This window comes from Lissotriton helveticus, chromosome 1_2 (genome assembly GCF_964261635.1).
Source record: "Lissotriton helveticus chromosome 1_2, aLisHel1.1, whole genome shotgun sequence".
Classification (NCBI taxonomy): Eukaryota; Metazoa; Chordata; class Amphibia; order Caudata; family Salamandridae; genus Lissotriton; species Lissotriton helveticus.
In genome coordinates this window covers 83780337-83802882 of record NC_136058.1, presented here as the reverse complement: position 1 = coordinate 83802882, position 22546 = coordinate 83780337, and the positions used below count along the sequence as shown (strand labels likewise).

The 22546-nt window shown below is 47.3% G+C and overlaps 1 protein-coding gene across 1 annotated transcript in view; it reads left to right on the top strand.

Annotated features, from left to right (window-relative positions):
* The window catches only part of DYNLT5 (dynein light chain Tctex-type family member 5), an 82502-nt gene that overhangs the window by 16160 nt on the left and 43796 nt on the right, over positions 1 to 22546 (top strand). Inside the window, exons 2-3 of the mRNA XM_078673430.1 lie at positions 5298 to 5412; positions 7843 to 7934. Coding sequence (XP_078529556.1) covers positions 5300 to 5412; positions 7843 to 7934 — 205 coding nt within the window. The 5' untranslated portion in view covers positions 5298 to 5299. The remainder of the gene's footprint in view (positions 1 to 5297; positions 5413 to 7842; positions 7935 to 22546) is intronic.

Here is a 22546-nt window from a genome sequence, read left to right as displayed (position 1 = left end):
ACTCCTCGGCTGGTGATAAACGGGGTGATAAACGGTGTGAGAGCGCTCACTTTAATATCACTGTGAATCCCCACTTTACTTTCTCAGGATTATTAATCTACAGGCCTCCTGGTCCTGAGGGTGCCTTTCGGCTCAGCCTTCCGGAAGTAGTCGCCTCTTTAGTTACGAAAACTGTGAATTTTGCGATTATTGGCGACCTTAATTTGCACATGGAAGTTCCACTCAGTAACTCGGTCCACTGCCTGTTGGCGGATCTTGAAGCCTTCCAACTAAGCCAACTGGTACAATCACCGACTCACATAGGCGGACACTTGTTAGATCCTTTTTTGACGAATCTGACCACCAATATCTCAGTGCTCCAACCTAGACCTATAGCCTGGACCGACCATTATCTGATCGAAACCCGCATCATTACCCCTACCTCTCCCCACAGAAATAATTCTCCTGACATCCTCAAACGTCCTTGGCGAAATCTAGATCTTGAGCATTTTCATCAGCTCCTGATGAAATACCATCCTCAACCCCCTATAGAAGTTTCCCTTGGCAATGACAATTTCTGCGAGTGGTTAAACCAATCTTTGGATACTCTCATACCAGTCAGGTGGAGTAAGACCAGATCTAGTCCCTCCAGTCCGTGGTATGACGAATCCCTTAAACAGCTCAAATCCTCCTGCAAAAAAGCGGAACGTGCATGGCGCAAAAAATATGATGCTGACCTTAAGTCGGCTTATAGGGCCTGCACCAGAGTTTACCATCGGGCTATTTGTTTAGCCAGGGCTGCCTTCTACTCTCAGGAGATTAAGAACAGCACTAATCCCACCAAGGTCATATTTAGGGTATGCAATGATCTTACTAGTAAAAAGACCAATACTACCTTTCTCGAAGCCTCGTTGGCCCATTGTGAGGATCTGGCCTCGTTCTTCGTGGAAAAGGTAGAAGCCATTTACAGGTCTTTCTCTCAGGCCCCTATTAGGGATAATATCATTGCTTCTACGGTTTCTAAACCACTGCTTATTATTCCCAGCTCCACAATGGAGGAGTTTAAAGCCTTAACGACAAAAGTCAAATCTGGCTCCCCGGACGACCCTATGAGACCCACTCAATTTCGGGAACTCGCCCAGTGCTGCTACCCCGCAATGCACAGTCTGATGGATTTGTCCTTTAACACCGGCACGGTTCCCAGGGCTTGGAAGCAGGCGACTGTTATCCCAATCCTTAAAAAGCCTGCCCTTGACCCTACCAAATCTGAACACTACCGGCCTATTTCCCTTCTTCCCTGGCTAGCAAAATTAGCAGAATCTCATGCTAATCAGATTTTATCTTCCCATCTGCAGGAATCCAATATTCTGGATAATTCCCAGAATGGGTTCCGTGCGGGCCACAGCACCGAGACCGCGCTCTTGGTCGTGGTTGAACACATTAGGAAGATGCTGGACCAGGGTCAGACGGCGGCACTGATCCTATTGGATCTAAGTGCCGCCTTTGATACGGTTTCCCATCAGATCCTTCTGCACCGTCTCATGGAGGCCGGAGTCGGAGAGTTGGCACTTGAGTGGTTTCGATCCTTTCTTTCGGATCGAACCTTCAAAGTATCCACACCTCCTTTTGTCTCGGCCTCTCGCCCCATTCAGGGATCGGCCCTCAGTCCTACCCTTTTTAATTTGTATGTTCAGCCATTGGCGGAGGTAGCCCATAGTTTTGGTCTCACCATGGTGTCATACGCCGATGACACACAGCTGGCGGTGGCACTTAATGGTGATTCCAATATGGATGCCCCTAACTTTCAGTCAGCCCTCAAAGCTGTGGCAGGCTGGATGGTGAACAACCGACTACAACTTAATGCCTCTAAGACCGAGGTCATTATTTTTGGTAGGGAAGGTGGACTCTGGGGAGATCAATGGTGGCCATCTGAATTGGGCCCTGTTCCCACCCCCGTTGCTGAAGTTAGAAATCTCGGGGTGTGGCTCGACGACAAACTTTCTTTCACCTCCCACACTAAACGTGTAGCTGGTACATGTTTTGGTGCCCTGCAATGCCTCCGACCCATCTTCAAGTTTTTTGATGCGGACACCAGACAGATCATAGTCCAAGCACTGGTTCTTACCAGACTGGACTATGCCAGCTCTCTGTTGCTGGGTGTGAATCAGGCAGAACTGGCCTGCCTTCAGAGGGTGCAAAACGCGGCGGCCAGGATGCTTGTTGGCCTCCCGAAGTTTGTCTCTGCCCGTCGTACTATTCGAGACCTACACTGGCTGCCTGTTGGGCATAGAATTAAGTTTAAAGCTTTGTGCTTAACTTTCAAAATTCTTAAGTCTGCCTCTCCTCCTATCCTACTGCATACAATCCAACATTATGTTCCTTCCAGAGCCCTTCGATCCTCAGGCTCAAATCTCGCCATTGTGCCCCGCTTTAAAAGAGCTAGAATGGGCGGACGCTCTTTTTCAGTGTTGGCGGCAGCTCACTGGAATTCTTTACCTACTACTCTTCGTTCCATCCCAGATCTGCTCCCTTTTAGGAAGGCATTAAAAACCTTCTTATTTTCTTCAGTTTAACATTGCTTTTCTGGTTATTTCTGCTGTGTTGTGTTCTACCATCTCTGGAAAGCGCCGGGACGCCTCTTGGCTGCGGCATCTGACCGCTATATAAATTAAAATAACATAACATACAAATAAGAAGTGGTCAATGCTTTCACTAAGATCATGGCAAAATATGCACTTATCGCTACTTGCGGAGTTCCATTTGCTTGTGAACCGCCGTAAAGGTAATGTACCTATTCTAAACTGGTGGTACAGTTTACGGTCGTGAGGCTTCGTAATAAGATCCCTGTATCCTTCCATAAGAGTTTCATCCTTTAGTTCCAGGAAATCCCTTGACAGCGACTGGGAGATGAGAGGAAAATCTCTTGATTTTAACCACCTCCCAGTAAGCTGCTCTAAAATACTTTTTCGGGGGAAATTCTACAACATCTGGGTGATCCCATAAATTCTTCATCCCCATATCAGTCAACAAAAGCCTTATTGCAGACAACCATGGGATCTTATGTGATCTACTCAATACCCTCACTTCTAATAAAGCCTTAGCATACAGTGAGAGTTCCGGAGTGGTCCATAGACGCCTCCAAAAATCAAGTGGTCTGTAACGTGCTACGTCTACAAGTGCGTGACAGCCAAGGTCAAGAAACAGTGGTAAGAGGGGGGACGATTGCGGCAAACCTATTATCAATCTCATAAACTTGTTTTGGGCTAAAGATAGTGGAGACAAATTGCTAAAACCCCAGATTTCTGCACAATATAATATGGCTGGACTAATTTTGGTTGTTTATATATTTACAATGGGGGCTATGGGTTTGGTTAAGGACAGCTTATGATCCTTAACCAAGGCACCAGCCAACTGGGAATGCTTTAAAGCTAGCATTTCAACTTGGGGCTTCCAACTTAATTTATCATTAAATGTAACGCCCAAGTGGGTAAAGACATCTGTCTGCTCCAGTAAGGCGCCGTCCATATAAACGCTCACATTAACTGGCTTGGACCTGTGGAGCACCATAAATTTTGTCTTTCCTACATTTAGCACTAGCTCATGTTCACGGCAAAACACCCCAAAACGAGACAGTGGCAGACAGTAATCCCTGTCTTGTTTTGGAAATGAGCAAGGTGTCATCCGCGAACATGAGCAGTGGAGCATCATTTGGGTGGTTTTCAAAGTACTGGACCACCCCGTTTATAAATAGAGAAAGCAGGGCGGGAGCCAGCACACACCCCTGGCGAACCCCTTTAGTGACCTTGAACCTTTCTGTTGTTTCACCTGGTTTGCCCCATCGAACCTGTCCATAAGTATGTTCATGTAATTTAACCAAGATGGCAAGCAAACAATGAGGCATCCCCATTTTCAATAACGCCCTCCATAATTTCTCCCTTGGGACGAGATCGAATGCGGATTTTAAATCCACAAAGGCCGCAAAAAGCAAACCCCCCCCCCAAAACCACCTCCTTCCAATAAATTAATACGAATCTGAAAGCCTTGTCAAGAGTCCCTATATGTGACCGAAACCCTGCCTTTAGGGCTGATAGGATGTCCCCTTCAGTTATCCATCCCTGGATCCTCCCCGGCACAAGTCTCGCCACAATCTTTTGGGCAGCGTCAATTAGACTGATGGGTCTATAATTTGCAGGTGCAGAGCGATCCCCCTTCTTATAGATCGGTATGATCTCTGCACAGGACTAAGATGCTGGGAGAGGGGTACCACTAGCTTGGCATTTGCTAGAAGGTTTAAATAGGGGACCCATAGATCTTGATTTTGTTTGAACAGATCTGCAGGGATGGAGTCTGGCCCTGATGCCTTACCACTTGGACCTAGTTTCAACACAGACTCCACCTCTCTGCATGAAAACTTCAATGGTTCTTCCAGTAGGGTAAGAGGAGTGATCACATCGCTGCTAATTGATGCCCTGAACAAAGCTCATAGGTTACGATAGGGATACTGGTGCGCAGACTTATTAGTTTGCCAATGCTTGTTTGGGGTTTGGCATTGTTTAAGGCAAAACACATTGTAAGATGGGCAGCAGTGCTTTCACACGCATGCATAGACTGCAATCTTAGAATGGTCTTTGCAATGCTTTATGAAAAAACATTTCAAGATGGCATTTATGTATTATGCACACAGGTGGGTTCTTGGAATGTCTTTTCATAAAGCTTAACATAAACCATTCCAAGATGTCGTCCGCCTCATATGCGCAAATTCTCATGCCTTAGTGGCCATCTTGAAATTGTTTAAACATTATTCAAAGATTGCTGCCCACCACTATTAGTACCAGATTTATGATTGAGCAGTGGCCAGCAAGTAGGTGCTGAGGAAGACAAGATTTTTAAATGAGCAGAGCAGGAAAAAGAGGAAAGAAAATAGTCCCTCACGAAATGTAGTGAACTATCCTGATGTCAGCAGTGGAAAGATACAACTTATCCAATCAACAGATAGTGAGACAGAGACCTCTCTGGTAGATGCAAACATAAGAATAGTGAGGAAAGTGACCAATTGAGGAGCAGGGAACTTCGAAAGACACGAACGCTATTGACTAATGGATAAGGAATGGATCCAAAGCCCAGTCTAAATATATTAGTTATAATAAGTCTGTTGCCAACACAAAATTTACACAGCCATTAGGTGAGAGAGAAATAAAAGGCCTACTCAGCTTTACTGATTGAGAATGGACCTGGCATTTATCAAATGACAAAAAAATATAACCGATGTTGCATAATTAATATAAAATACCATGTTATGTTGATTTGTGCTTTCTTAGACATGTCTGAAATTGCCAAGGATAAGGCTGCTCGTTTTTTAAAGAAAAGAGGCAGTGTGTCATCTTTAAGCAGCCATGAAGTCAAAGCAAAAGAAAGCATTGGGAAGACCAAAGAGTAAGTTACTTTTGTGATTTAATTGTGTTCGGCTTCCTCTTTGCCTTATTATTCACTTACAAAGTCCACACCAGAATGTACTTTAAATGTTTGTTAGATGAATTTGCTTATTTTAAAATAGCAATTGAAAATTATTTCTTTTATTTGATTACAATAATTGGAGTTTCTTATAGGTTTAAATTTCGACCCAAAAGTGTAAGCACCCGATCACGTGCTAGAGCAACAACACTTCTCAACTAACCACAGCGTACATTTACTTGAAGGAGGCAATTAAAGTCTGAGGAAAACTACAGGGAACGAAGGAGACAACGCTGGGCATTAGTCACCTACTATAACATACATGGCCATGTTTGCCAAGCACACAGTGGAAGTATTCCCACCTACCAGTGGCATTCTCAAAGTGATTGGGAATGTCTGATTCACCAAGGGCTTTCTTTACAAGAAAGTGACGCAGCATGGTACCACAAGCCATTTGGCTGCGCCATGATGGGCCACTTTCAAAGCACAGGGATGCGTCATATTTACAACAATATGTTGCATCCCTGTGCTCTACCCTGCGCTGGCGCACTATTGGCTGCCATGCACCAACGCAGGCATCCTTGCGCCATGGTGCAAGAGTGTCTGCGTTTTAGGTGTCCCTTTTTGCACAAACAAAATCTTGTGAGGTGTATTCCTCTTTCTACGTGTGCTGCAGAATGCTGCACGCATAGAAAGAAGAAAAAACGAGGAGAAATAGAAGTATTTCTCCTCGTTGCACCTCCTTACGCCTCATAAGATTCTAACGCATTCCCAGGTTCACGAAATGTTGTAAATCTAGGAATGCGTCAGAGTCCATAGGTGTTACGTGGAAACACCCATAGCAACACCCATGGTATGCCTCTTTCACCTGAAGTGCTGCGTGAAAAGGGACCGTATTTACAACGCCACGAAGAGCCATCCACGAAAAGCCATGCAGGGTGGCTTCACATGGCCTTGTAAATTTGGAACACCACACTACACAGCCGATGGGTCAAAAACCTGTGTTTGCTGTGGCAATATATAGATATATACTTGCATATATAACAGTTATGTCCCACAATAATACCAAGACAATACTGTGCAAAGGCCAGCAGCAAATTGTAAGTTATACCTCTTACATTCACATAACAAATCTGTTATGAGAGCTGTCCATCACCATTACTGTACAGCCAAAAACTAGACCACCACATGAACAGACATAGATTAATTGAAGAGACCTGTCACACACTACTGGATGATTGTAGGACCTTAATATAGTCCACCACTGCAGGTTCCAAGTATCTATGCACTCCAACTTCTTTATATCTCATAATGGTACACATATATGGTATGATAATAACAATGCCCATCCCAACAGATCTTTCCTCGTCTCTCTCCCTCCAACCATGCCAGCTCAGGACCACAACTACACACAAAATCTCAGATTAGACAATTCAGTGCAGTAACCACCGAAGAAGACTATAATCATAAGGAATACCATAAAACTACTTCTGTCTCTTACACCTCATCATCCACCACACTGCTACATGCTTTGTCCCATAACACAATAACCGCACCTTGGTGGTTATCACGCACAACATGGAAACACTCCCCACATTGGATCAAAACAAAGACAACATCATTCCAACCACACACCCTACACAGTGTAGTGTGATACCCTTGTAGGCAAGAGCCTCAGTTCCTGCACATAGGGTTAGTAAGCACTATATAAATACTGCAATACAATACAATTACATTCCCAAAATAAAATATTTACCCACACCTGCTCAATGTGTTTTTGGAGTGCAAAGTGGTGTAAATGCCCAATCAAGTTATACTTCAATATTGATGACAAGCAAATATTTATTTTTAATTCTTATATTGTGCTTTATGACCAAAAGCGTGGTACAAGGTGCTTGATGTAAACCACACAAATAAGACGAGCAATTTGTGTGGTTGTTGAAGAACAAAGTTCTTTAAAAAAACATGCAATACTTTCTGAGCTGCACATATTGCATAACATAATGGTTCACAAAAGTTAAATCCAGACATATGTTTTTGTCCTTAACTAATTTAGGACATTCAAAGGAGAGGAGTGCACTTTTACGCATCTCTGGCCCTCTGTATTTGGCAACCTCTTCAGAAAAACCTTGGGCCCCTGCACTTATTTTCTTTGAGAAATTAAGCACTGCGTGTGCCTTTGGTGATGAAGACACCGAATCATCTAGCCTCACGTGGAGGGGAGGGCATGACACACATTGTAGTGAGCCAGGCTTGCGATGGGCATGGTTACTTACCAAGTGGGATGACTAAGACTTGTTTGCTGGATAGGGCTAGCTCTGCAAACATTTTCACTAACATAAGGTTGCATGGTGAATAAGTGTCTATGAATCTAAATGTTAATCAGCATTATTACCCTTGCTTTTCTCACAGTTCCATGAGTACAGTGTCTTATATTGATGAGCCTGGACACCATGATGATATTCCCCGTCCTGCTGTTCAGTTGGAGAATACTTTTCAGTTGGGTAAGCAACATATATCCCTCTCTTCTTTCAAGACGGCTGCTGTGAATTTGTTGGTAACATTCCTATTGTGTGGCATAGATATTGCTTCTTGTTAAGGGCTGAACATCGCCCACCGAGTACCTTCAAATTGTGGGCTGAATTTTATTTAGTGGCTTTTCCATGCCAGAATAACTGGATAAAATTTATGATGACTTCAGCTCTTCAACAGGCCATTATAAGACGTGAACATTTGGGAACTAATTTTCAATTTTTATTCCATTTAAACCATCTGATCCTAGGTCATTATGTATAGATTAGTAGCGAAAAACTACATAACAGAAGAGAACATACTTGGAATAGTGCAAGAAACCTACAGGCTGAGAACGATGTGATTTTTCTACCTTTAAAGGGCAACATTCATATTTTATTTTATGAAATTAGATTGTTCTGCCTGTATTCTTGACAGAATTTGTTTTCAGCAAATAAAAATAATTAGTATGACAGCAGATCCCATGATGTGGACTAAAGGATAAGCCTGGCAACCCAATCCACTATTGAGCCATTCAGAAGGTATCCAAACATACTAATGCTCTATATAAGTTTAACTAAACCCCATTTGATAGCTTCTAAACAAGAAACAAGATGTGTGCTCTAAATGTCCATTCTTCTAAAAACCCAATGGTACCAAACTTGAACCTCTTGCTTTACATCACTTCTATGTGATTTTCGTCCTTGCTTGATTTGTCACCAGGAAATCTTCGAGCCTCATACAATCACTGCAAGCATTGGTGCGCTGGCGCTCTATCCTGAGAAAGTTATTGGCGAATGGCAAAGAATGAAAAGGAACTGTGACATAGAAGCTTCCAGAGTGACCATCACCATTGTGCTCCATTATCTCCACCTGTAAACATCCCCTGAATCGTAGCTGTGTCAAGAGGCCTGAACCCTCTCTCTACTTCACCTGCTCTGGGGAGCTCTTTCACTCCACTAGTTGTCTACCAGTGTTTTGGCATACCCTGGATTGAAGCCATTTTGGCTCCCTAGAGGAGCAACACTGCTACTGGTCTCTGGTGCTCTGAATTAAGTACAACTATTGTAGCTAGAACCCAGTCACCTCATGCAAGGGAAGAACAGAGCTAAATCAGTGAAGTGTGGGATGTATACCAGAAAATGAAAACGCACCAAAAGCCCCAGTGAGCTCATTGCGGGTGCAAAAGCTCAGAGGGCGAATGACTGTGTCACAAAGGAACGATAATAAGCACAAGGTTCCACCTGTTGCCATAATTATCTTTGGAAGAATTATTTATGGTCATCTCCAATTGAAACATTGGCTTCTACACATCACTGCACCTTAGAAAGTGTGTAATATGCTCCACACCACATTCGAGACTTGAGTGTGTAGAAATCCACGGGAGGCGAGGTTGTTTGCTTGGATAGCTTTATTCAGATTAGAGATGCAGGAACAAACAGTTGGTCATGTCGTGGTCTAAGCCAGAGTGAGTCACTAGTAGAACGCACTCTGTGAGCACAACAGGATTCCATGAATCCATGGTGATAGAACATAGGGGATAGACATATGTATTGAGTTTATATATAACAAGGGGAAACACTCAGAATACTACATCACCTCCTTTTCTTAAAAGAACAAAGTTACAATAAAATAAACAAGGTTAAAATTAAATGAAATGAAACAAAAGAAAACTTATTAAAACAGAAAATTACTCTCTAAACCTCAATGGTTTATTAACCACACGCGAACTCTTTCTGACACTGAAATGTGTGACAGGAGCTTTTGAGGATAAGGAACTAGAGGAATTGTTGGGAACATCAGAGGTTGAGGAGGCTTCGGAGACAACAGACGAGTTGCCAACCACTTTGGCAATTCTGTTGAGATTCCACCAAAAACCACCCTCAACTTGTACAGCATTTCCTACAATCTTAATAACTTTCACAGGAGGCCCAAACTTGCTTTCCCCTTTGCTGACATGAACAGATTTTCTAATCCTCACACGGTCTCCAACCTCCAAAATACTCTCCTTAGCACCCCTTCTATTGTCAAAATTTTCTTTTTGTTTGGACTGGGCATGTGAAACATTACTCTTAACAATGGACATGAGACTTGAAACATCAGAACAAGACTTCATCCACTTGGACATCCATCCTGGACAGAATGAAGAGTTAGGCTTTCGACCCCTCATTAACTCAAATGGAGAGATCTTAGTAGAGGAGTGAGGTGTGGTCCTATAAAACCAAATCATGCTCTTCAAAGCTTTGCCGACTTCAACATTGTTACTTCTGGCCCACTTCACACAGTCGCCAATAACTCGGTTCATCCTCTCGACAAGACCATTCCCTTGAGGATGATAGAGTGTTTAACACTCGAATTGGATAAAAATTCATCAAACTCACAACTCACAAATTGTTTCCCATTGTCGGAAACTAGTACTTCAGGAAGACCTTCTCTAGTCCAAACCTCACACAAGAATTCAATCACACTTTTAGAGTCAGCATCTTTAGTTAACTTATATTCTGGCCACTTGGAAGCGTAATCAACTAAGACTAAAATGAACTTGGAGGTCCCACTCAATACAGCATAAGGTCCCATAATGTCGATGCCTAGTTTAGCCCAGGGACGATCAGGGCATTCAACCGGCATAAGAGGAGGTACCCAAGTCTTAAGACTCTTGTCAGAAGATCTGCAAATGCAACAGTCTGCGACAAACAGATCAATATCTGTGTCCATCGCAGGCCACCAGAACACTTCACGAATCCTGCGCTTAGTAAGTGAACAACCAAGATGACCCTCATGAGCTTTCTTAATGATGTCATTTCTAAACGCAAAAGGAGGAATGATCTTATCATTACGAAGTAAAATGCCATCTTCAATGGAGATCTCATGGCCAACCTTAGAATAGGGCTGAAGGGAGAAAGACAAGACCTTCTCATGCGGCCAACCCAACTTAACAAAATGGCAAACATCCTGCAGGACATTATCTTGTTCAAAGGCCTTTCTCCACTCTGCTTCAGAACAAACTTGTAATTCAGGAATATCCACACATGCAACGAAACAATCATCACAGTCTTCCTCAATGAGACTAGAAAAGGAAATGTCAACATCATCATCGCACACAGGAGGAGCAAACCGAGACAAAAAATCTGCTCTCACATTTTTCCCTCCAGCAATGTACTCAACATCAAAATGGAATTGCAAAAGTCTAGTTACCATCCTTAAAATTCTAGGTGTGCAACATTTAGTAATACCACCACCCAAGATGCTAACCAATGGTTTGTGGTCAGTTTGGAGCAAGAAACGCCTGCCCGAAATGAATGGTCTAAACTTCTCAATGGCCCATGTGCATGCCAACAGCTCCTTTTCTATTACTGAATATTGAGCCTCAGTAGACCTTAAAACTCTGGATGCAAAACTAATGGTTCTTTCAACACCACCCTCACGTTGTGTCAAAACAGCGCCGAGACCAACACAACTTGCATCAACAGTCAAACAGCACGGTAGAGTTGGATCTGATTTGCATATGGCCATGTCTGAACTGGGGTGGCAGAGTGGGCTAAAGAACGGTGATGGATTAAACCCAGATCTGTTGACTGGGTGTGAGTGTTTGATTGGTTCAGGTGCTCCGTCCATCACCACCCCTTTTGTACTGCTAATAGTTCTAGGCAGTTGACATGTAAATCCTCCTGTTCTGTCTATCGCCCCCTGTCGATGAGTCGCTGCATCTTGCACCTCATTCCCTCTAAGCTCGCTTCCGACTCTATTACTGTCTCTGGTTCCTCCCCAAGAGATGGCGCTGACATTCCAGGCCTCTGCAATTCTCAACCACCAGAGTAGTTCTTTCCTCGTATCAGAGTCCAGGGATACTGTCTGGGAATAAGATTTATTCGATCTCAATGCTTTGGCCTTGAGTCTCTGGAGGGCCTGGTAATGCAGGGAGCCCAGATATATGGCTTAGATCGTTAAGCACAAGAGGCTAATGTTCTCAGTAGGAATCTCTCTTTCTTTAGTATTTTCCTTAACTCCTTTCGAACTTTCCTTACTTTTTCCCCAGTTAGTTTTAACTCTGCTTGAACTGTATTTATGATAAACCCCATGAACTGAGTGTCCTGGTTTGGAGTTATTGACAAATCCTAGGTTTCCTAAAAGTTTGATTGTGAGATCTGTGTGTTGTGACGCCACTTCCTGGATTGGGCCATTATTAGTATTTCGTTCAAGTACAATGTCAGTCTTAGCCCTCTTGCTCTTTACCATCCAGCTATTGGACATAGAAGCTTGGTAAAACACCAGGGGGGCTGATGAAAGACCAAAGGGGAGGCTGCAGAACTGCCAGTGTTGTATGACGTTTTAAATTCCGAATGGATTTTCCCGATTCATACCCTTGTATAGGTACAATTCACGTTGCCCTTATATAAGCATATAAAACAAGCCCTTATTTATGCATAGCCTATGCTACCTAAATACAGGCATGGCTACTTCCATCCGTTCAATCAATCAATCAATCAATCAATCAATCAATCAATCAAGTCATTTATAGAGCGCACTACTCACCCGTAGGGTCTCAAGGCGCTAGGAGGGGGGGGGGTGCCGTTACTGCTCGAACAGCCAGGTCTTGAGCTTCTTCCTGAAGGAGAGATGGTCTTGGGTCAGGCGCATGTCGGTCGGGAGTGAGTTCCAGGTCTTGGCGGCCAGGTAGGAGAAGGACCTTCCTCCTGTTGTCGCTCTCCGGATGCGGGGGACGGCGGCGAGGGCGTGGCTGGTTGATCTGAGGTGGCGCTTGGGAGTGTAGAAGTTGATTCGGTTGTTGAGGTAGCTCGGGCCTTGGTCGTGTAGGGCTTTGTGTGCGTGGGTGAGGAGACGGAAGGTGATTCTTTTGTTGACGGGGAGCCAGTGCAGGTCTCTCAGATGTCCGGAGATGTGGCTGTTTCGTGGGATGTCGAGGATGAGTCTGGCTGAGGCGTTCTGGATCCGCTGGAGTCTCTTCTGGAGCTTGGCGGTGGTTCCGGCATAGAGGGCGTTGCCGTAGTCCAGTCGGCTAGTGACGAGGGCCTGGGTGACAGTCTTCCTGGTCTCGGTGGGGATCCACCAGAAGATCTTCCGTAGCATGCGTAGGATGTTGAAGCATGACGAGGAGACGGCGTTGACTTGTCTGGTCATGGAGAGGGAGGAGTCCAGGATGAAGCCCAGGTTGCGTGCGTGGTCCGTCGGTTTGGGTGCGGTGCCCAGGGCGGGGGCCACCAGGAGTCGTCCCAGGCGGAGGGCGAGGAGCCCAGGATGAGGACCTCCGTCTTGTCTGAGTTCAGTTTCAGGCGGCTGGTCGTCATCCATTCAGCTACATCTCTCATCCCTTCGTGCAGGTTGGCTCTGGCGGCGGCGGGGTCGTTGGTCAGGGAGAGGATCAGCTGGGTGTCGTCGGCGTAGGAGATTATGTTGAGGTTGTGTTGGCGTGCGATGGCCGCGAGGGGGCTCATGTAGACGTTGAAGAGGGTGGGGCTCAACGAGGATCCTTGAGGGACGCCGCAGATGACTTCGGTGGCCTCTGACTTGTACGGTGGTAGGCGGACTCTCTGTGTTCTTCCGTCGAGGAAGGAGGTGATCCATTCCAGTGCCTTCTCCTGGATTCCGATGTTGCCGAGGCGCTGCACTAGGGTGCGGTGGCAGACAGTGTCGAAAGCCGCGGAGAGGTCCAGGAGGATGAGGGCCGCTGTTTCTCCGTTGTCCATCAGGGTTCGGATGCCATCGGTGGCAGCGATGAGGGCGGTCTCGGTGCTGTGGTTGGCTCGGAAGCCAGACTGTGAGGGGTCGAGGGATCCATTCGTCTCGAGGAAGGCGGCCAGCTGTTTGTTGACGGTCTTTTCGATGACTTTGGCCGGGAACGGGAGGAGCGAGATGGGACGGTAATTCTTGAGTTCGGTGGGGTCCGCTGTAGGTTTCTTGAGGAGAGCGCTGAGTTCTGCGTGCTTCCAGCTCTCCGGGAAGGTGGCGGTGTCGAAGGAGGTGTTGATAATGTCCCGCAGGTGGGGTGCGATGACAGCGTCGGCCTTGTTGAAGATGTGGTGAGGGCAGGGGTCAGTCGGAGATCCGGAGTGGACGGAGTTCATTGTGCGGATGGTGTCTTCGGTGCTGATCGGAGTCCAGGTGCGGAGGGTGGTGGTGGGTTGCGTTGCTGCGGTTGTGGCGTGCGTTGGTTGGATGCTGAAGCTGTTGTGTATGTCCGCGATCTTGTTGTGGAAGTAGGACGCGAGGGAGTTGCAGAGGTCTTGCGACGGGGTGATGTCGTTGTTTCCGGCGTTGGGGTTGGAGAGCTCTTTCACGATGTTGAAGAGTTCCTTGCAGTTGTGTGCGTTGTTGTCCAGCCGGTCCTTGTATGTATTTTTCTTGGTGGCGCGGATCAGTTGGTGGTGTTTCCGGGTGGCGAGCTTGAGGGTGGTCATGTTGTCCGTTGTTGGTTCCCTTCTCCATACTTTCTCGAGGGCTCGGAAGTTCTTCTTGGAGCTCTTGAGTTCGTCAGTGAACCATGGGGTTTTTCTGCTGCCGGGTCTGCTGGGCGGGGTTCTCAGAGGGGCGAGTTCGTCCGCGCAGTTGCTGATCCACTTCGTGAGGTTGTCGGCGGCCTGGCTGGGGTTCGCTGAGCCGGCAGGAGGGTGCTGGCTCAGGGAGGCGGTGAGCTGGTCGGCTGTGATCTTGTTCCAGCTTCTTCGGGCAACCTGTTGCTGGTGGTGGTGGATCGTCGTTCTTTTGAAGGTGAAGTGGACGCAGCTGTGGTCCGTCCAGTGGAGTCCTGTTGCGTGGCTGAAGGCGACGTCTTTGCTGGATGAGAAGACGGCGTCGAGTGTGTGTCCGGCGAGGTGGGTGGGGGTGGACACCAGCTGCTTGAGACCGAGGTTGGCGAGGTTGTCGAGCAGGATGATGGTGTTGCGGTCGCTGTTGTTTTCCAGGTGGAAGTTGAGGTCCCCCAGGAGGATGTAGTCGGCGGAGGGGAGGGCATGCGGGCTGATGAAGTCGGCGATGTCCTCGCTGAATCGTGTGCGTGGTCCCGGGGGTCGGTAGATCAGGGTGCCTCTGAGGGTGGTCTTCGGGTCGGTGTGGATCTGGAAGTGCAGGTGTTCGGCGGTGGTTAGGGTGTCGTCGGTGTTGGTCGTGATGCGGATGGTGTCTCTGTGGATGATGGCGATGCCTCCTCCCGTCTGGTTGGCGGTGCGGTCCCTCCGGGTGATCTTGTAGCCCTCTGGGATGGCGATGGCGATGTCGGGCGCTGAGGAGGCGTTCATCCAGGTCTCCGTGAGGAAGGCGATGTCAGGGGCTGTGGTGTCGAGGAGGTTCCAGAGTTCTACGGCGTGTCTGTGGACGGAGCGGGTGTTGAGCAGGATGCACTTCAGGTGGTTGCTGCTGGTGTTCGGCTTGGCGAGTGCTAGTGCAGGGTAGGTCCGGATGCAGGTGAACTTGCAGGCGTGGCAGCTGAAGGGGCCGTGGGTATGCTTCGGGGAGGCGCGGTGACATCCCGGGATGCCGCCGGTGTTGAGTGCGATGAGTTCGGCGGCGTTGTAGGTTCGTCGGGTCGGCTTCCGTCGGTGGGGGCCAGGGGTCCTGGCACTGGGCTCGGTCCAGGCGCGGACGGGCGCAGACGGGCTTACCTTTGGCGCGCCTTCGGCGCACAATCGGCGCGCCCGCTGCGCGTTCGCACGGTCGCCATATATGGCGAAGTGCGCGGGGGGGGCGGAGCAGCTGGGAGGCGGGAGCGGGGAGGGTACACAAGGCAAACGGGGCGGGGTTAGCGGCGGTGGCGGGAAGCGGGGAGCGGGGAGGGGGGACGAAGGGGCTGGCGCAACAGGAAAAAACAGAAGGAAATAAAACACCAACAACAGGGGAAAACAGAAGGAAATAAAACACCAATTACAGGGAGACAGGCAACAATATCAGCAAACAGTAAAACACAGCAAAACCACGGGGGCAGGTCGCGGACCACGCTGCAAGGAGGCAGGGGGCGTGGCCACGCGGCGGAGCTCGGCTAGCGAGGCAGCAGGCAGGGAACACGCACACAGCAGCTGGTGGCCGTGCGGCGCGGGGGTGTCCTAGAGCTAGGTCACACTCACCTGCGTCGCACGGTCGTCATATATGGCCAAGTGCGCGGGGGGGCGGAGCAGCTGGGAGGCGGGAGCGGGGAGGGTACAGAAGGTAAAAAGGGCGGGGTTAGCGGCGGTGGCGGGAAGCGGGGAGGGGGGACGAAGGGGCTGGCGCAACAGGAAAAAACAGAAGGAAATAAAACACCAACAACAGGGGAAAACAGAAGGAAATAAAACACCAATTACAGGGAGACAGGCAACAATATCAGCAAACAGTAAAACACAGCAAAACCACGGGGGCAGGTCGCGGACCACGCTGCAAGGAGGCAGGGGGCGTGGCCACGCGGCGGAGCTCGGCTAGCGAGGCAGCAGGCAGGGAACACGCACACAGCAGCTGGTGGCCGTGCGGCGCGGGGGTGTCCTAGAGCTAGGTCACACTCACCTGCGTCGCACGGTCGCCATATATGGCCAAGTGCGCGGGGGGCGGAGCAGCTGGGAGGCGGGAGCGGGGAGGGTACACAAGGCAAAAGGGGCGGGGTTAGCGGCGGTGGCGGGAAGCGGGGAGCGGGGAGGGGGGACGAAGGGGCTGGCGCAACAGGAAAAAACAGAAGGAAATAAAACACCAACAACAGGGGAAAACAGAAGGAAATAAAACACCAATTACAGGGAGACAGGCAACAATATCAGCAAACAGTAAAACACAGCAAAACCACGGGGGCAGGTCGCGGACCACGCTGCAAGGAGGCAGGGGGCGTGGCCACGCGGCGGAGCTCGGCTCACAACGATTTCTTGGAAAACCAGCTTAAACCGTTAGGGACGTCCCCTTGCTTGAATATTATTTTCTCCAAGAACTCAGTTAGTTTTTTCCAGTGAACAACTATTCCCCAGGGGTTCATTCATGACGTTCATATGCCCGACTTTACGTCAAACATGGCATTCCTAAACACCTTCAAGGTATAAATATACCTTCACTCGCTACAGCAAAGCACGGTGGTTTGGAGCAGTTCGAAGACTTACTTGCCCGACGTAGCTCGCTACAGCAAGTGCCGAAGGAAGCTGACTCTCCAGCTGACGCACTGATCAGGAAGCTGCTCTCCTCTGCCGAGAATCCAGCTCCAGTGTTTCTGACTCCCCTTGGGAAATCGAGTCCAGAGACAGAGATACCAGACCTCCTTCATTCTAAAAGGTATGGAGCTGATTAGAACCTAGAGAAACCTTTGGTAGATTGTTGGCAAAAACTAAACCTATGCAAAAGACCATACTTACTTCTTCCCTCGTACTAGACATAGGTTAGGTACATTGGGGTAGGCGTATTTTAGAAGCACCAGTTGAGTATTTTAGTCTTTTATTTATGTATGTATTTTTATATGGCTTAGAAACCATAAAAGGCTCTTACAGTATTATTTCATATTACTGTTTACGCTGTACGCATTATACTTTGCATTCTGTCTAACGATTGTAGCAGTGCACCTCTCTTGCATGAGAAAGAAGACTGTTCAATAAACCTTTTATTGAAAACTCCCGTCTCACTATTTCTCTGCAAACACTGTAGAAACGAAACATGCACGATTGACTGAGTAGAATAATTATCTATTGTTTCTACGACTCTGAAGATAGTTATTCAAGTCCTAGGGAAACAAAGTTGTCATGTTTATGCGGTTGTCTGAAACTAACCCCTTCTTGTGAATTCGAGAAAGTTTTCAGTGACCTCTGAGCTAGCTGGCACTCACAATTAAGTTTAGAACATTCGATAGAGACCTACTGACCTAAGTCCTACGTCAAATCTATAGGATATATTATTCCAATGCGCAGAGCCTATTGGGAATATAGGAACTACACTACACCAGAGTTTTCCCTCCCACTTGAACTGGAGAAATTTCTGGTGTGGAGGCCAGATAGGGATAGTGAGGTATGCTTCTTTTAGGTCTAGATGAGGTACTCAATCCCCTTTCCTCAGTACGTCTCAGAGTAGGTGAATTCCCTCCATTTTGAAGTGGTGGTAAACTACCCATTCGTTCAATTCTTTTAGGTTTATAACAGGTCCCATCCCTTTGCCTTTCTTCTCCACTAGGAAAATATTGCTGATGAAGCCTAACTCTTTTCCCTCTCGTATTGCCCCTTTGGTGTATAAGTCTTACCTCCTTTGACACTAGGATTGAATCTTGCTCTGAGAAGGTCCTCTCCCAGGGTACCTTCCTTTGTATTGGTAAGTCTATGAACTCTATCTTGTACCCTTTGACTGTATCCATATCCAAGGATCCTGGCTCATCAGAATCCAGTTCCCACAGAATTGGGCTATTCTTCCTCCCACCTTTATATGGGTATCTGAAGGGTCTTTCTAATTCTTACCTGCTGAAAAGCCTCTATGTCCCCACTCGTCCCTGAAGCCTCTGCCACGCAATCTCTGCTTCTGAGGGTAGAAGGCGTGCAATTCTGCCTGGGAGGATCTTGCCCCCGTCCCATGTAGGGTCTTGATGAGCTTTCACCACGGCAGAGGAACCGACCACCTGTTCTCCCCGCCCTGCCAAAAACCGTGTTGTGAAAGACTCTTTTTATGTTCTTCTGGGACTTTGGTATAGAATTAAATATTCCCACGTATTTAGCCATTTCTTTAATAAATTCTTCCCCAAAGAGGAGGCCTTGGGAGGCTACTCCCCTTTCCTTGTTAGCCAGTTCCAATAGCTTGGGGTCAATTTTCAATAAGACCCTTTTCCTTCTCTCATTTGAGAGAGCAGTGTTGGCGTTGCCAAGTAGGCAGATGGCTCTCGGCGCCCACTGACGCTGCTATCTGGGGTCTCCTCAAGATAGGCCCTTTCGGCTAACTCGAACATCTTGGTTAGATGGTCGGTAAGATCCAACAGTCGGTTGTGGCAAGATTTTAGACCCTTTAAAAAATGTTTTTTATTGCCATTTAACCATGCAGAGGGCATTTTCAATACAGATACTGAAACATTCGGACAATAATTAATCATTTCTAGCCACTTATGAGAGGATCATCCGACCATAAGCAAGCCTTCTGCCTATTCCTATAGCTTATATAACAAAACATTCTTAGAGAATACCCTCTTGTCAACATAATGTCTTAACTCACCTATATTCCCCCCTCCCTCCCTCCTCCGTGTCTGAATGTGTACTTGTAATCCTGTTTTAGTTCCCTATTTACGGCTCCTCTTATGTCCTACTCATGGCTCATCAGGCTGTTGTTAGTCACTACTGTATTCTCTATGGAGTGTTCCCAGTTCCAGAATTCGAGGGTGAAGGAGCTCCAGGTAGTTGCGTTTCCCTTAGGTCCTTGATCATTGTCTCCCAGGCCCGTACATCATCTTCAATTTTCTCACCGTGTTATATTTCTTTCAATCGAACTGCCTCTGCTGTTACCCATTCATAAACATCCTTCACCCACATCGCTACTCTAGGTGAGGCGTGACTTCAGGATATGGCTACACTGCGCTTTGCAAGTACAAGCCCTAACATCACACATTTCCTACTAAGGTTTTTGTGCTTAGGAGTAGAGAGTTATCCCAACAGGACTTTACGGATCTCCCTAGGGATTACCCATCCTGTTGCTTACTTTAGTTTGACAAAAAATGTGGTCTAGTAAGGGTCTAAAGTTGACCAAGCCCAGGTCATATGTATAAAATCAGCGTAACTTTCACCACAGCGGGGACATTGCCCTGACTTATCTGGGTATATTCTATTTAGCGTTTTGGGGGTAAGGTAGGTTTGATACACAAAACTGTATAGTGTCAGCTTAAACCGTGTATTCAAACTCACTCGTTTAACCCCCTCATGTATTTTAGTCCAATCTTTTTCTGTTAAAGGAGTTTCCACTACTGTTGCCATTTGGACTGAACGGGAAGTACCCGGATCATCTTATCTTCCAAGCTGGCCCGGTATAGGTGCCAGATCAGATGACCTCCCTGGGCCATACATAACATTACTCGCAGTACATTTGTGACAGGGGATTCTTCCGCGAACGAAGGCCATATTTCCCAGGTTACTTGGGATATCTTCCTATATTCCAGGAACTGTCCCCTACCCAAGTCAAAAGCAGGCTCTGCGCTTTCTTGCGTGATGAATTGTTTATTTTCAAAGAGCTCCCCCATTGTTAGGCATCCACCCTCCTTCCATCTACAGACAGACATAGAAGCTGCAATTTTAGAGCAGGGCTGTGTCGCCCAAAGTGACATCTCTGGGGCATATGGCGCGAGATCCAGCACCTTCCTAACCGTATGTTCCCATACCGCTGCAAAGTACCGTATTATGTAGTGGCAGGCAGGTGGTACTCCCTCACCAACATCAAGAGCTCAGGAAGTAAGCTTCATTTGAAGTTACCCTCTAACAGACTCTTCTCCCAGTTCTCGGCTTCATCCAGCCAATGAACTGCATGCTGCAGTTGAGAGGCCAGATAATAAAATTCAAAACATGATACCTCCAATGCCCCAGTCTGCCATGTTCTCTGTAGAGTGGTCAGGCTTGTCCTCTTACGTTTGATACCCCACAGCAGGTCCATTTACAGACTAGCCAGTATTTTAAAAAAGTGCTGTGGGATTTTATAAAGGGAGTGCTGTATCGCATATAAGCATTGGGTATGATGATAATTTTTATTAACGCAATTCTTCCCATAAGGGACAGAGGCTTTTCCCGCCAGAAACGCACTGAGCCTCATATTCCTTCTATTACCTTCCCATGTTGAGCTTCAGGTACCTCTCAGGCATAGCCGCCAATCTGATTCCCAAATATCTTGGCTCGGTCTCCGCCCATGGGAGTCCCACCTCTGGCAGTGTCTCTCGCGGATCCGAGGCCACCTGTTCAATCAGGAGTAGTTTTGATTTACCCGGATTTACTTTTAACCCGGATACATCACCAAATCCCTGCAGCGTATCCAGAAATATAGGAATCGCTGGAGCAGGCTGTTGGATGTACACAAGCGTATTGTTAATGTACATTGATACAACATGATTAGTGTCTCCCGAGGAGATCCCTCGTGCACTCAGCTTCCTCCTCAAGGCCACTGCCAGTTGTTCCAGCGCCGCTGCTAATAGGAGTGGCGACATCGGGCATCCCTGTCTGGTGCCTCACTGTAGAACCATCCTCCCCATTTGCACTCTTGCATGGGGGCCCATGTAAAGTAATTGTATCCATGTATGGTATTCCTCTCCTACTCCCATTATTCGTAGGACCTCCCAGATATAGGACCAGTTTACAGAATCAAAAGCTTGTTCTATATCTAACAGCGCCAGAGCATGGTCATCCCGATTTATAGCTGGGGAATGCCATATATGAGCCAGTCTACGCAGGTTATTAGTGGTACATTTGGAGATAAATCCCGCCTGGTCGGGATGTGTCAGGTGCTGCATATGAGGCAACAGCCGGGTCGCCAATATTCCGCTCAGGATTTCTATATCTATATTTAACAAGGACAATATTAACTTGGTACCTGAAGGTCTCTGTCCGCCTTGGGGATCATCATCAGTAGGGCCTCTCTAATAGAGGCTGGTAGGGTTTGCATCTGAAAGGCTTCATTTTATATTTCCAAGAGGTGGTCCACCAGCAACGGTGCAAACCTCCGATAAAACTCAGGTGAGAGACTGTTACTGCCTGGGCTTTTAGCTAGCCTTAAAGCTTGTATGGCCTCCAATAATTCTTCTTTGGAGATCGGGTTATCTAACATTTCACTCTCTGCATCTTCTACTCGGGGTAAGCTTAGAATGGCCAGAAAATCAACAACAATCTCCAAAGGTGGAGACGGCCATTCAGTGTACACTTTAGCCAGATAATCCAATAGGACCTCAAGGATCGCCACTTGGCTGTAGATTGTGGTACCTTCCCTGGACTGCATCTGGACTATGGGTGCCACAGGTGTTTCCCTCTTGATTAATTTGGCGAGCAAAGCCCCGGACACGTCTCCCTCCATGTGCAGATGCTGCAGGTACGCTGTATATTCAACATTTTCTAAGTGACGTAAAGACTCCAACAATGATTCCCGAGCTGTGCGCCATATGTCCAGGAGCTGGGGGCAGTCAGGAATGACGTCTCTATAACCTCCAGTTTTCCTTCCTGCACCTTAATGTACCAATTCAGCTGCTGGCACACTCCATATGTGTTTCTTGATGCAAACCCCTCTGATCACTACATTCATGGCCTCCAATTCCACTGCTCTTGAAGTCGCCAAACCCCAGTTGGTTTCAACGTATCTGGATATTTCTTCACCCAGTGTTGCCGTGAAAGGTGGGTCCATGAGTGCCTCCACATGAGGATCCTCGATCTGGGCTTCGTGGTACCCAGGGATAGCAGCACTGGAGAGTCATCCGAAATATATCTAGGGAGGTATACTATGCCTCCTACCATAGGGACCAGATCTACTGATAAAAAACATTGGTCCAGCCTACTGAACGTATTTGTTGCCAGCGTGTGACAGGAAAAGACTTTTCCCTCCACACATCCCACAACCGCAACCCCTTCAGGGTGTCTCTAAGGGCCTCTGTCATCCCTGGTTTTGTGTTCTTTCGTGGGGGATCCCGGCCCAATATCCCATTCAGCCTACAATTCACATCCCC